General features: G+C 45.8%; 1 protein-coding gene across 3 annotated transcripts in view; it reads right to left on the reverse strand.

The window, feature by feature from the left end:
* The window catches only part of RBM17 (RNA binding motif protein 17), a 29641-nt gene extending 16658 nt beyond the window's left edge, over positions 1-12983 (reverse strand). The window contains exons 1-4 of one of the 3 annotated variants that reach the window (XM_058190854.1): positions 12794-12983; positions 9823-9953; positions 5611-5727; positions 1834-2000 (exon numbers count right to left, since the gene is read on the reverse strand). In XM_058190854.1, the coding sequence (XP_058046837.1) occupies positions 1834-2000; positions 5611-5727; positions 9823-9945 (407 nt within the window). In that variant the 5' untranslated portion in view covers positions 9946-9953; positions 12794-12983. The other 2 variants (XM_058190853.1, XM_058190852.1) reach the window with 2 other exon arrangements.
* Between the last annotated feature and the right edge of the window lie 2037 nt (positions 12984-15020).

A 15020-nucleotide genomic window follows, 5' to 3' on the forward strand; every position in this document is an offset into this window, starting at 1 on the left:
TATTATTATTATTATTATTATTATTATAAAAAGGATTTTATGTTTATGTTTAATTTGATTCTGCTTATATGCGTGCATAGGCAATCCTCGACTTACGACCTCAACCAAGCCCCAAATTTCCATTTTACGACCTGTCTTGGCCCAGTCGTTAAGTGAATCGCTGTCGTTGTTAAGTGAGTCGCACGACTGTCAAGCGCCTCTGGCTTCCCCACTGACTTTGCTTATTAGGAAGTCGCAAGAGGGGATCACCGCCATAAAGGTGAGTCAGTTGTTGCCAAGTGTCTAAAGATTTTTTTCAAAATAAATTTGATTTGTACATTTTTCTTTTAACGTTCATGAGCGCTTCATAAACAATGTATTGCCTGGGTCAATTTACCTACACATAACCCTGTTTCCCCGAAAATAAGACCTCTCTGGATAATAAGCCTAATGGGGCTTTTGAGTGCATGCGCTAAAATAACCCCTCCCTGAAAATATTTAAGCTCATGCGCAGCCGGTCCCCGCCTGTTGTGTCTCGTCCGATCTCACCACAGCCGGGGCCTTCTTATCTGCTTCCGAACACGGAGGAATGTCCTAGTATGCCTCCCGGCCCCAGCCCTGGCTCCATGCCCAGACAGGCTGAGGAGGAGGAAGTACCTCCAGCCCCCAGCCCTGGCTCCATGCCCAGGCAAACGGAGCAACTAGACCCCTCCCCCTCCTCCACAGCATGTGAGCCTGAGGAAGGTCAATTACCAACAGCTGCAGACTGGAGTGACCCTCGCTTCAGAAGAATTGATAGGCGGAGGCAACAGAAGGAAGGGAGGGGCAGGCCTGGATAAGTGCTGAGTCATGGAGCCACACCCCATGGCCTATATAAAGGATCTGCTTTCTGGCATTCTCTGAGTCAGGCAAAGTCTAAACATATTTTGCTGAAGTCACTTTCTGGTCTCCTGCCTGCCCTGAGGACTTTGCTAGGACTTTGGCAGAACTGCAGAGGCACGCCTGATTCGGATTTCCCTGACCCGGCTGTCAGCGGAGGAGTGGGACACGACACCGCCATTTCCTCTGGTTAGGGTTAGGGAGACAGAGCTGGAAATCAGGTAAGACGGCAAGAGGAGCCCCGTCTTGCTCCACGCGCCCCAAAATAATAAGACCTCCCCCAAAAATAAGTACTTATTTCAGGGTTCAAATAAAATATAAGACAAGGTCTTATTTTCGGGGAAACATGGTAATATCAATAACAACAATCACTCTGCTAAACAAATAATTCCCTCAACACTGTCAGACTATTTACTGAATCTGCACTACTATTAATCGTTTCATAGTTCCCATCACCCATCTCTTTCCACTTATGACTGTATGACTATAACTTGTTGCTGGCAATCCTTATGATTTATATTGATATATTGATCATCAATTGTGTTGTAAATGTTGTACCTTGATGAACGTATCTTTTCTTTTATGTACACTGAGAGCATATGTACCAAAGACAAATTCCTTGTGTGTCCAATCACACTTGGCCAATAAAATCCTATTCTATTCTATAACAACAATATTCACTTGTATATAGTAGCATTCTTCCAACTTCTAAAATTTCTACCTCTACTATCTATTTGTAAAACAAATCCAGTGTTAAAAAGTATTCTGTATCCTCTCTATCCTTTATTTTTAATGTTAATGTATCCATTTCCGCACAGTCTAATATTTTTTTTTAATTACGCTTTCATCTGTAGGAGTTCCCTCATTTTTCCAATATTGTGCAAATACAACTTTTGCTGCCGTGAACAGATGTGGACAGGATCAAGTGTCTAAATTTTGAGGCGTCACGTGACAACGGGGATGCGGTCGACTCACTTCTCCCTTTCTTCAATCTCTTTCTGCCTCTCCAACTCGCGCTGCCTCTGCCGTTCTTCTCGCTGGCGTTTGACGACCTTCTCGTAATCGTTCGGGAACATCGGATCGTACTCATCCGCTAAAGGGATCAATACGTCTCCCGCCGAAAAGCCACTGGGGACGGGATCCTGGGATGAAACATGGAAAGACATAAGAACAAATAGTTCTTCTACAGAGGAATTATTGAGTCTGTCATTTGCACCTCTATAACCGTCTGGTTCGGTTCTGCAACCCAACAAGAAAAACACAGACTTCAGAGGATAATTAGAACTGCAGAAAAAAATAATTGCTACCAACCTGCCTTCCATTGAAGACCTGTATACTGCACGAATCAAGAAGAGGGCCGTGAAAATATTTACAGATCCCTCGCATCCTGGACATAAACTGTTTCAACTCCTACCCTCAAAACGACGCTATAGAGCACTACACACCAGAACAACTAGACACAAGAACAGTTTTTTCCCGAAGGCCATCACTCTGCTAAACAAATAATTCCCTCAACACTGTCAGACTATTTACTGAATCTGCACTACTATTAATCTTCTCATCGTTCCCATCACCAATCTCTTTCCACTTATGACTGTATGACTATAACTTGTTGCTGGCAATCCTTATGATTTATATTGATATATTGATCATCAATTGTGTTGTAAATGTTGTACCTTGATGAACGTATCTTTTCTTTTATGTACACTGAGAGCATATGCACCGAGACAAATTCCTTGTGTGTCCAATCACACTTGGCCAATAAATTCTATTCTATTCTATTCTATTCTATTCTAGTATCCAACGCAATTCTTCCTAAAAGAGGAGATGTGCCGCTTATTTGCCAGCATAAGACGGAAACTGTGCTCAAGTGAAAAGACTGAAAATAAGCTAGCTTTTGCACCGATGTCAGAACTGTTTAGTTCAAACTAGCCATTTTATTTTATAATAACGTCAGGGATTCCAAGTAATAGATCCATTACAAGCAAGGCTCCGAGGCAAGTAGATTCCTCAAAGAATAGCTTTATTGGAAATATCAAATTGGCACTTATTGTTGTGGCCCACCAGCGGCCAGCTGAGCTGGCGGCAGACTTGGACAGTGAGGAGGTTGGGAATATGGGCCAGTCCTGCAGTCTGGGGAAGGCTCTGATGAGTGCTCTGCTTCGGAGGCAGAGAGGGGGCCAGGGCCCTCGGACACTTATCAGCTACCTTTGGAGTTGGAGATAAGTGGGGCTGAAGAACAGCTGGAGCCTGTTCCCAAAGTGCGCATGCACAGAGCTATCAAAAAAAGGGAACAGTTAAGGAACAAGGGCCAACTCAGGAGTAAAGGCACAGGTGGACTGTGAATGGCCCCTCCCATAGGGAATAAAGAGGAGCGAAAGAGGAGTGGATTTTGCAGGAGACAATTGGTTCATTTCATTAGTGTGAAGATCTATTTATGACTCTCAGAGACTCCTTGCCAAGTCTTTTCTTGCACAAGCATTGCGTTTGGAAGATATCGACCTGGCAGCTCTCCAACCCTGATGAGGTCTGTGGTTGTAAATTCACCCTTGAAAGACTGTTTGCTGGATGTGAATGAGAGGAATTCACATTAGCTTAATTAAAAAGGGGTTTTGTCGGGACAAGGAGTCTGCTGCGTGTTTTTGTGAAGTCTAGGTCAGAACACATATCTGGTGAAAACCAACCTTTGCTTTTCACCTATTTAAAAGTAAAAGTTTCCCCCCTCAATCCAAACAGTCAGTCACATGGCCCAATCAAGGCAACGTCTGCAGGTCTGGTGACATCACTCCTCTTTCTTCCGGCCAGGTGTGAGAACGTCCTTGGTTCTCGGGGGAGACTATTTTGTTTTGACTACACAAGTCTAACCCCCCCCCTATCCCTCGCTCCAGTGTGGCAACAATGAAGCTCCGAGATGGCTTCGGCCTGGTCAGCTTCAGGGTTGACATCCTGAAGAATGACATCCTGAAGAAAAATTAAATAATAATAATAATAATAATAATAATAATAATAATAATAATAATAATAATAATTATTATTATTATTATTATTATTATTATTATTATTAATATCCTGCTTCTGAGAAGACAGTTCCTCATCTTTCATGGCACTTGCTAGTTTATTTTTCGGGATTCATTTCAAGGTGCCCATATTTATTTATTTATTAAATGTATTAGCTTCCCATCTTGCCACACGGTAAATATGGGCAGTTTACAATATTAAAAGATATATAATATATAATATAAACAAAATACTAGAAATTCAAGCTAGCTAAAAAGACGGGGAGGGGAGGGGTGCGGGGGGGCGAGGGAATATGATGGGAGGGCAAGAGGATGGGATCTTTTGTTAATCGATCAAACCCCCCACCCCCGTTCGTTAAACCCCAAGTCAATTGGCAGAAGCAGGTCTTTAAGCTCTTAGGGAAGGCCAGGATCAATAGCAATACCAATAGCACCTAAACTTATAGATCACTTCATAGTGCTTTACAGCAGAGGTCCCAAACCACCGGTCTGTGGATCGGCAGCGGGCCATGGCACGCCAGAAACTGGGCCGTGGAAATAAGCAAAGCCCTATTGGCGGGATGCAGGTAGCATAGAAAACCACGCCCCTTCCGGTCCATGGAAAAACCTTTCTTCATGAAATCGGTCCCTGGTGCCCAAAAGCTTGGGGGCAGCTGCTTTACAGCACCCTCTGAGTAGTTTACAATGTCACCATATTGCCCCCCCCCCCAATCTGGCTTCCCATTTTATCAACCTCGGAAGGATGGAAGGCTGAGTCAACTTTGAGACAGTCAGGATCAAACTCCTGGCAGTATGTTGTGACCCAGGCCCAAGTAGGTAGTAGGAAACTCAACTCAGTGAAAAAACAAACAAACTTTATTCGAACAGCTGAGAATTACTTGATTCCCAGCGTAGTTCAACTGAATTAAAGCAAATTCCTCCCAACACAAATTCCTCAGTCCTATCGCAAACCTTGGTCCAATTAGGCAAACTGCCAAACGCCTTTCTTGGCAAACGTTCAGAAGACATTGATACAAAAATAAATGCAAGAAGATGAAGCTACCAACGTTGTTTTCCAGCAAAGCCCAAATGCTGTTGCTGGTCTGTTTTAAGCCTCATGGGAGGGGCCGATCATCTCCTGGCCTTACTCCCGAGTTGTCCTCTCTGCTTGAGCTGCTCTTGCCTTCTGACAGTTCTTCTCATACGTGCATTAGGAACAGGCTCCTCCTGTTCCTCTGCCTCACTACTGTCAGCCTCTGGGGGCTCTGGAGTCCGCACCCCACTCCCCGATGGCCCTGGTCCCACCTCAGCCTCATCGTCTCCAACTCCGTTGCCAGCTCCGCAGGTTGCTGGCACACCACAACACAGTAGACAGATGAAAATCCCAGAATGAGCGGACTTCAGCTCCCAGAACTGACAATTGATGCACGTGGCATTTTGGATGCTGGGAGTCCACACACCACACGGTTTCAGCAGGTTCTGACCAGTTCTGGAGAACCGGTAGTGGAAATTTTGAGTAGTTTGGAGAACCGGTAGTAAAAATTCTGACTGGCCCCGCCCCCATCAATTCTCTGCCTCCCGAGTCCCAGCTGATCAGGAGGGAATGGGGATTTTGCAGTAACCTTCCCCTGGAGTGGGGTGGGAATGGAGACCTCCCCTAGCTGGTCCTGATGGGAGACATTTTGCTCCAGAGGAAGGTTGCCCTCAAAGGGCCGGTCAGGCTACTGCTTGGCTCATTTTATAAGCCCCATCTCACCTTCAAGCCGGCCGCCACGTGGGGTGGGGTGTCCGCTATCTGGCGCTCATCCGATGCACTGCCTCGTTTCAGGTCGATGACGGGAGCAAGGACTGTGCTTTGCTTTGACCGCTGGCTCTAGAAGAGGATAGAATAGAATTCTTTATTGGCCAAGCGTGATTGGACACACAAGGAATTTGTCTTTGGTGCATATGCTCTCAGTGTACATAAAAGAAAAGATACGTTCATCAAGAACCATAAGGTACAACACTTAATGATAGTCATAGGGTACAAATAAGAATAGAATAGAATAGAATAGAATAGAATAGAATAGAATAGAATAGAATAGAATAGAATAGAATAGAATAGAATAGAATTCTTTATTGGCCAAGTGTGATTGGACACACAAGGAATTTGTCTTTGGTACATATGCTCTCAGTGTACATAAAAGAAAAGATACGTTCATCAAGAACCATAAGGTACAACACTTAATGATAGTCATAGGGTACAAATAAGAATAGAATAGAATAGAATAGAATAGAATAGAATAGAATAGAATAGAATAGAATTTTTATTGGCCAAGTGTGATTGGACACACAAGGAATTTGTCTTGGTGCATATGCTCTCAGTGTACATAAAAGAAAAGATACGTTCATCAAGAACCATAAGGTACAACACTTAATGATAGTCATAGGGTAGAAATAAGAATAGAATAGAATAGAATAGAATAGAATTCTTTATTGGCCAAGTGTGATTGGACACACAAGGAATTTGTCTTTGGTGCATAAGCTCTCGGCGTGCATAAAAAACCTTCATTGAGCAGCTGGGGTGGGGGGACAGGACGGCGTGAAGGAGAAATGTGTTCGCTCCCCACAGCCGCTTGGCCTTTTGACCACCCGAAACAGATCAGCGCTGCCTCCACAGTGGCCAGCTGCTGCTTTCTCCCAGGATCATTTATCAACAAGTCAGAAAAGCACACTGCAGTTTAGTTTAAGAGAGCAAGTGGTGGTGGGGGAACCAATCTGACTGCGGATGGAGCCCCCTCTGGGCACGAAGACCCATTTGAGAGTAGAAGGTGGCTGAGGAGGGAAGAGTGTAGGCGCAAGGACAGGGGTGGGGGGAATTGCAGGAGAAGCAGCCCTTCTCCCCTTCTTCAAGGTATTGGTGACTACCTTCAAAGCGCTCCATGGCTTAGGACCAGGATATTTACGGGACCGTCTACTGCCATCTTCTATCTCCCAGCGACCGGTGCGTTCTCACAGAGAGGGACTCCTTAGGGTGCCATCAGCCAAGCAATGTCGACTGGCGGCCCCCAGGGGGAGAGCCTTCTCTGTGGGGGCTCCTACCCTGTGGAACGAGCTTCCCCCCGGGCTTCGACAACTATCCGACCTTCGGACCTTTCGCCGCGAACTTAAAACCTATTTATTCCGTCTAGCTGGACTGGCTTGATTTTAAAATTTTTAATTTGCTTTTATGGGTTTTAAATTTTTGTAAATTTTTATAGGGTGTTACTGTATTTTAAAATTTTTGGCCAATCGAATAAGTTTTTTAAGGGGTTGTTCTTAATATTATATGTATTGTTTTCTTTGTATTTTATTCTGGCTGTGCACCGCCCTGAGTCTTTCGGGAGAAGGGCGGTATACAAATTAAAATATTATTGTTATTATTATTATTATTATTCCAGTAACAGGAAGTGTGTGCCCAGAATTAACTTCTTCCCCTTTAGCCACCAAGAGCTCCGAGTCTGAAAGCTGCTCCAACAGTTCTGACGGCTGCCTTCACAACTTGTGTGAGGACTGCAGATCCCCACTCCAGGGGCGGTTTCTACTTAACCTTTACTACCAGTTCGCATCGTGCCCGCATGCGCAGATTACTTTTGATGATGTTTGGGTCAGTGGGTGGAGCCTCCTGCCGGTTTTACTACCAGTTCTATAGAACTGGTCCGAATGGGGGGGCCACCCACCACTGCCCCACTCCCTAGAGCAGCAGACTTCTCCTTAACCTCCTGAGATTTCTGCCCCTATGCTGCTGCGCGGCATAGGGTGAGGGTGGTCCGTGCAGACCACCTGCAGGCTTCAGATGTGCTGAGTGGGCTTGTGTCTTTCAAGGAACTGGTGGCTTGCTGGGTGCTGCGCAGGGGGCATAAGACACGGCGTTGCCGTCCTGAAAACATTCTTGGCGCAATCTCCACTGCCTGGAACCGGTTAAAAACGCGATGTTTTTTTTTTTTTTTTGCCACCACACATCCCATTTTTGGAATCGGGGAGGCAGCGGAGATTTCCAGGCATGGAAATCGCAGCAACAGTGTTTTTGGGTGGCCGTGCCTTGCCTTACGCCCCCTGCGCAGTGCCCGCTTCACCAACAGAGTACCGACTTCTGGGCTTCCCTGGGCCGCCTCCGACCGAGGCAGCAAAGGTGCAGGGGGCTTGCCGGGAAGCCCGCCACCCTGTTTACGAGCGTCCAGGAGGACTGAAGTGCTGCGTCTCTATGGGGCCTTGCTGCGAGAAAGCCAGGCATTCAACGCCTACGGCTATAGGTAGAAAGACGGAGGTGTCTCGAGAGTGGCGCCTTCGGGGCCAAGTCCCTCTTCTGCCCCCATGAAAATGATCCCCTACACCACCCCACACCACACCCTCCAATTAAATGCGCGTAGAGATAGGGTTGGTTTTAAACAGATAAAAAGATCTGTGCTACTCGTTATCAAAACCCGAGTGGAAGTGAGGACGCCACTAATCCTGAAAGGCAGAGGCAGAATCCTTTTTTTCTTGTTTTCCTCCCCCAAAATTAAGGTGCGGGTTATAGTCTGAAAAATACGATATTTATGATCCTGTTCTGAAGTTCCAAGGGCTGCCTCCACCCAGTCATGTGACCGCATTTCAGCCCCATGGCAATAGGCCTGCATTTATGGCCATTTGCAAGGTTCTGCAGTCCCTTAGTCGCGATTTGCGACTTTGTCTAAAATTAGCATTTACTTCTGGTTTTCAACAGGAGCAATACAGAGCAGGCAATTGGCTAGCTTACAGAAGGTATATAATCAGGTTAGTCACATGCTTTAAACTGTAATGGGCAAACTGTATTATGATCGTTAAGTTGAGGGCTACTTGTATAGCTAGAGCAGGGGTCAGCAACCTGCAGCTCTGGAGCCGCATATGGCTCTGGAGCCGCATGTGGCTCTTTCATCCCTCTGCTGCAGCTCCCTGTTGCTGGTTGGCTCCACAATTGATAGAGCTTTCAGTTAGGACAGGTAGAGGAAAAAGGATGCCGTGCTAGGAGGAGACTCTATGGTGGTGGTGGTGGTGGGAATCAGACTTCCGGTCAGTAGAGGAAAAAGGATGCCGTGCTAGGAGGAGACTCTATGGTGGTGGTGGGAATCGGACTTCTGGTCAGCAGAGGAAAAAGGACGCCGTGCTAGGAGGAGACTCTATGGTGATGGTGGTGGGAATTGGACCTACGGTCAGCAGAGGAAAAAGTATGCCGTGCTAGGAGAAGACCATGACAGGGGATCTGGACTTCCGGTCGGCTCCAGAATTGAATTTGGGGTTCCGGTTAGGACCTTTGTGACTCTTTGAGTGTTTAAGGTTGCCGACTCCTGAACTGGAGGAATGTCTTGGAATGTCTATTTTTTATCAATGAGCATTAGCGGTAACATCTATGAGAAGTATTATTCATTTTAATTGGTGTCCCACTTTTATTATTTTTTACAAATAACTCATGGCAGCGAATATATCCAACACATATTCCTCCTCCTATTTTCCCCACAACCCTGTGAGATGGGTTGAGCTGAGAGAGCTATTGGCCCAAAATCGCCCAGCCGGGTTTCTCACTACAATTCATAATCTCTTGGAGATTGGCCCAAAGTCACCCAGCCGGTTTTCATGCGTTAGGTAGGACTAGAACTCACCGTCTCCTCGTGATTGGCCCAAAGTTACCCAGTTGGTTTTCATGCTAAGGCAGAACTTGAGCTCACCGTCTTCTGGTGAATGGCCCAAAATCACCCAGCCGGCTTTCATGCCTATGGTGGGACTAGAACTCACTGGTAGTGACTGGCTCAAAGTCACCGAGTTGATTTTCATGCCTAAGGCAGGACTTGAACTCAAGAGTCTCTTGCTTTCTAGCTTGGTGCTTTAATCAAACCTTTTTGCTAAATGAGACATTTTGCTTAGCAATGGTGCTCCCTGGGCAGTTAACAATTAAAACAACAAAAAAAGCATTTCCTGCAGACTTTTACTGTACCTTTGCTTGAGTCAGAGCGGCTTTTTTTACTTGCAGCTGAGATTGCAGAAGCTTGAAATTTTTGGACCAACCTTCTGTTTTGGAATCACTGGTTTCTACTCCCAGATCATCATACAGGGACATTTTTTTTCCTGGTTCAAAAGAAGGAAACAGAAAAAAAATGTGTTTTTGTTTTGCATAAGACAATTTTCCCCCTCATATTTTTATTCAAATATTCTACTTAACAGGTTTTACAGAAAAGAACTAGAAAAATACCGAAGGAAATACATGAAAAAGAAAACAAAAAAGGGGGACACTATCTGTTTACGTACATAACTTATTATATTATTTTTATTTATTTTATCTATTTATTTCCTGCTTTTATTATTTTGATAAATAACATTCCTTTCTCCTATTTTCCCCATAAGAAGCCTGTGAGGTGAATTGGGTTGACAAACTGGCCCAGCATCACCCAGCTGGCTTAGTTAAACATCATCTACATTTCTAAATCTATATCAGAACTCTACAAGACATCTTAAAATTTTATGCCACAGAAAATATGTCATTTTCTCATTGCAAAACATCAGTAGCACTAAGCTGTATTCTTACTTGACCAACCATAATAATTTCATCTATATCACATAGAACGTGGCATAGAATTGACACTTATACATTTCTTTATTTACATATAATTAAAAACATTCAAAAAAGACATGGGTTAGATAAATTCAGAGCAAAAAAAAAGAAAATTTTCCCCACCCCCAAATTGCAATAAATACAAAATTCAATACAAAAAGGAAATATTTATCTTCATACCTAACTACCTATTTGACAAATTGGCCATCCAGACATCACAACCATGTACATACCATTCAAGAGACAATGAACAAGCCAAAAAGGGAACAAAAAGACCAAAAGCCCTCCACAACAACCAACACCCAGATGAGCAGAGATTAACACCAAGGTTAATATTAAACCAACAGCCAAAAAATTCTCATCAACACTAACAGGGCAACCTCCTAGAATATAAAATGACAGCAAACCTCTCTCCCTTCTAGCACTGATGATGTTCTCTAATTTGGTCATGAAACGTCTACAAGAAAACTACCAAGCTCAGAGAACACCAAGGAGGCCCCATCCACGCACCCACCCTTCCACCCACTCACCCATTCTTCCATCCATCCATCCATCCATTCTTCCATCCACTCACCCATTCTTCCATCCACCCTTCTACCCACTCATCAATTCTTCCATCCATCCATCCTTCCACCCACTCATTCTTCCATCCATCCATCCATCCTTCCATCCATCCATCCATTCTTCCACCCACCATCCACCCTTACACCCACCAATCTTCCATCCATCCATCCACCCACTCATCCATTCTTCCATCCATCCTTACACCCACCACCAATCTTCCATCCACCCACCCACCCATTCTTCCATCCATCCATCCTTCCACCCACTCATTCTTCCATCCATCCCTCCTTCCACCCACTCATTCTTCCATCCATCCATCCATCCTTCCACCCACCCATTCTTCCATCCATCCATCCATCCATCCTTCCACCTACTCATTCTTCCATCCATCCATCCATCCTTCCACCCACCCATTCTTCCATCCACCCACCCACTCATCCATTCTTCCATCCACCCTTACACCCACCACCAATCTTCCATCCATCCATCCTTCCACCCACCCACTCATCCATTCTTCCATTCATCCATCCACCCTTCTACCCACTCATCAATTCTTCCATCCATCCACCCACCCATTCTTCCATCCATCCATCCTTCCACCCACCCTCTCATCCATTCTTCCATCCACCCACCATCCTTACACCCACCACCCAATCTTCCATCCATCCATCCACTCACCCATTCTTCCATCCACCCACCCACCCACCCACCCTTCTACCCACTCATCCATTCTTCCATCCACCCACCCACCCATCCAACCAACCATAACTCCTCCAGCTTTCTCCCTCCCTCCCTGGGTTCCTGACTCTCTCCAAACAATTATAAATTTGGATATTTTTGACTGATTCCTTCCTGTCAGAGGTACCAAAGGTCCCTTTTGAAAGGCTCTTCCCGGATGGATCAAAGCGGCAAGAGATGTTGCAAGCAAGGCAGCCTTGCAGGCTTGGTTTTATTTCCCATATACAATCCCAACTCCCTCACTTCAAAAGTGGGCTTGAACCTGGGACTCCTCTGGCAAAGCCCCCACCCCAAATGTCATCCCCACCCCCCCACCCCGTCTTCTCCTGAAGCCCCCAATTTAAAATTAAATTATGGGCAGGGCTTATGATTTGAGCCCAAAGCTTAAGAGTGAAATTTGAATTTAAAATTTGAAATTTGATTAATTTAAAATTTAAAATAATTTGAGCCCATCTGCTCAAGAGTGACAGGAGGAAGGAAAGTAGCTGCTGCTTTGAATCTTCTTCTTTTTTTGGGGGGGGGGAGGTAGTTGTGTTTGTTTGTGTTGCCTTTTATTTGGCCAGGAATTGCCAGGAAAATAAATCCATAAATCCATAACATTTATCAAAATTAAAAATAAATGTACTGGGAATACCTGATTCCCCCTCCTCCTTTTTTTTTTTTTTAAAAAAAACCTCCAGATTCCTAAAAAAAACACAACTACTCCAGACCTTCAAAGTCCCTCAACCCCTTTGTCGCAAACCGAGGACAGACGGCCCTCTGCATATGCTCAGGAACCCGTTGGATCGCCGGGAGGGCCAAAGTGGGGAGCCAAAAAAAAAATAAAAAAATAAAAATAAAAAACCGGGTCTTACTTCTGAGGAGGGAGGGATTCCCGTCACGAGGGGCTGAAAGAGACCCCCGAATAATCCTTCGCGCAACACGAGCCCCTCGGCTCTTCTTTTCCCTCTTCAACATTCAGGGCGGCTCTCCTAATCGCCGGCTCGGTTAAAACGGCCTCCAGCCCTTCCCCATCGCAAAGAAGTTTTTTTTTTTTTTTCCTTCTTCTCCTTACCCTTCCGTCGAGGCCGCAAGCCGGGGCCTCGCGTAGCACCCGAGGCCGAGAAGAGCGCCTCTTCGTCGGCCGAGCGAAGCTCTCGCGTCACGGCTGACGGGAACCAATCAGGCTCCTCCTTCTCAGCGCGCGGCCGGAAAGCGGCTCCGCTCTTGTGGGCCGCCGTCGTCGCCGCTGCTACAGGCCGTTTGTGCGCAGACTCCGTAGTGGCCGCGGGGTGGGGTAGAGCCTGGTTCCCCTTGTTGGGGGCGGGCGCTACGCCGACTCCGTCCGCAGCAGCCAATGAGGGCAGGGCGGAGGAAAAGAAGTTCCGTAACGCACTCTACGCAAAAGGCGAGCTTTACGGCACGGTCGGTGTTACGCAAACGGCGTAACGGAAGAAAAGCAGCGGAGAAGGAATTTATTCTGCCACGTGGTTGTGTGTCCACGTGATAGGGCCCCGTTAACAGCTTTATGGGTCCCCAGGCGCTGGGGCCCTTAAAAGACAACTACTTACAGGAATAAAAATGTAAATGGTCGATAAAATTAAACATGCATTTATTTTATATTGGCACTTCCAACAAAATAGAATAGAATAGAATTTTTATTGGCCAAGTGTGATTGGACACACAAGGAATTTGTCTTGGTGCATATGCTCTCAGTGTACATAAAAGAAAAGATACCTTCATTTACAACACAATTGATGGTCAATATAAACAATAATCCTAAAAATTTTATCCAAAAACTTTCTACTATTGACCTCACCCCATTCCTAAGAGGACCATAAGGGGCGTGCATAAGCGCACAAACGTGCCTACCGTTCCTGTCCTATTGTTTTTTCTTTTCTTCTTCCTATATATATGCTTGTACCTCCTTATATTATATATGTGTTTATATACTATATAATCTTTTTGTATGATACCTACATATATTGTTGTGACAAAATAAAAAAAAATAAAAAAATAAGGATTGCGAGCAACAAAGTTGTATAAAATAGGTGTGGAAACATTAAAAATGTTAAAAATATGCAGCAACAACTAATCCACACCATAAAACATTGGAACAATACACCAGGCTTGGGAAAAAAAAACCCAATAATACTCAGTAAGCCATACGGTTCTGTATTTTGATATGATACAAGGTACATTTGTTACGATACACAGATTCGTATGGGGCCCCTATGCTTGTGGGACCCATGGGCAAGTGCCTGTGAGGCCCATGCGTTAAAACAGCCCTGCGGGGTGGGTGGGCAGGGTAGAAGGCAGGTAGGTAGGCATTGCCTGTTGTGATTCAGTGAACAAGGGGGCAGAGCTTTCTGCAAGCCAAGGTGTTGTGTCTGCGCCCCCCGAGCCGGGCCTCCTGCCAGAAAGTGACTTGGAAAGTGAGGGGGAACGGCCGTCAGGACTTACCTCGGGAGCACCGGCTTCCCTGGCTCAGCTCCAGGAGCCAGAGGCAGGCCAGGTGGAGGAGATAACGAGGCCTCCGTCCCCTGACTCTTTCCCCGCCCCAGGCCACACCTCCAGACCCAGCTGATGGCAATCAGGCCTGGCTGGACCCTAGGTTTCGTAGGCAGGAGAGGCGGGAACAACAGAAGCAGGGGTGAGGCAGGCCGAGGAAGTGCTGAGTCATGGAGCCACACCCCATAGGATATAAAGGCAGCCAGAGCTGCTGTGCCTCTTCGTAGCAGGCAAATTAACTGCTGAACTAAGAGCTGAAGTACTGTTTGACTTATCAGCGTCGAGGGAGATAACGGAGCCACCTGGCAGACGCTTGCTCTTTTGCTGCCAGGGCTGATAGTGCCGGCTAATTAAGCCATCGCTCGGACGGAGGCGAGGGAGGACAGAACACAAGGCATCGACAATTGGATGGTGGCAGCAGAGCATCGCTCTTGCCCAACGGGTTTGCTGCAGTCAAGATACCTGTAAGGCTGGTGTGGGGGGAGGAACCAATGTGGATCCAGAGATGGAGAAAAAGGCAGCGCTCTCGTCTCCCTACATTTCACTTACCATAAAACAAAAGTAAAACAGTACAACAGTGATCGGTCTCATTCGAGATAATGATGAATCCGCATACAGACGGGAGGTTGAACAACTAGCCTCATGGTGCAACCGGAACAATCTGGAACTGAACACACTCAAAACCGTAGAAATGGTGGTAGACTTTAGGAGAAACCCTCCCATACTTCCACCTCTTACAATACTGGACAACACAGTACCAACAGTAGAGACCTTCAAATTTCTAGGTTCTA

Source organism: Ahaetulla prasina, chromosome 7 (genome assembly GCF_028640845.1).
Source record: "Ahaetulla prasina isolate Xishuangbanna chromosome 7, ASM2864084v1, whole genome shotgun sequence".
NCBI classification, from domain to species: domain Eukaryota; kingdom Metazoa; phylum Chordata; class Lepidosauria; order Squamata; family Colubridae; genus Ahaetulla; species Ahaetulla prasina.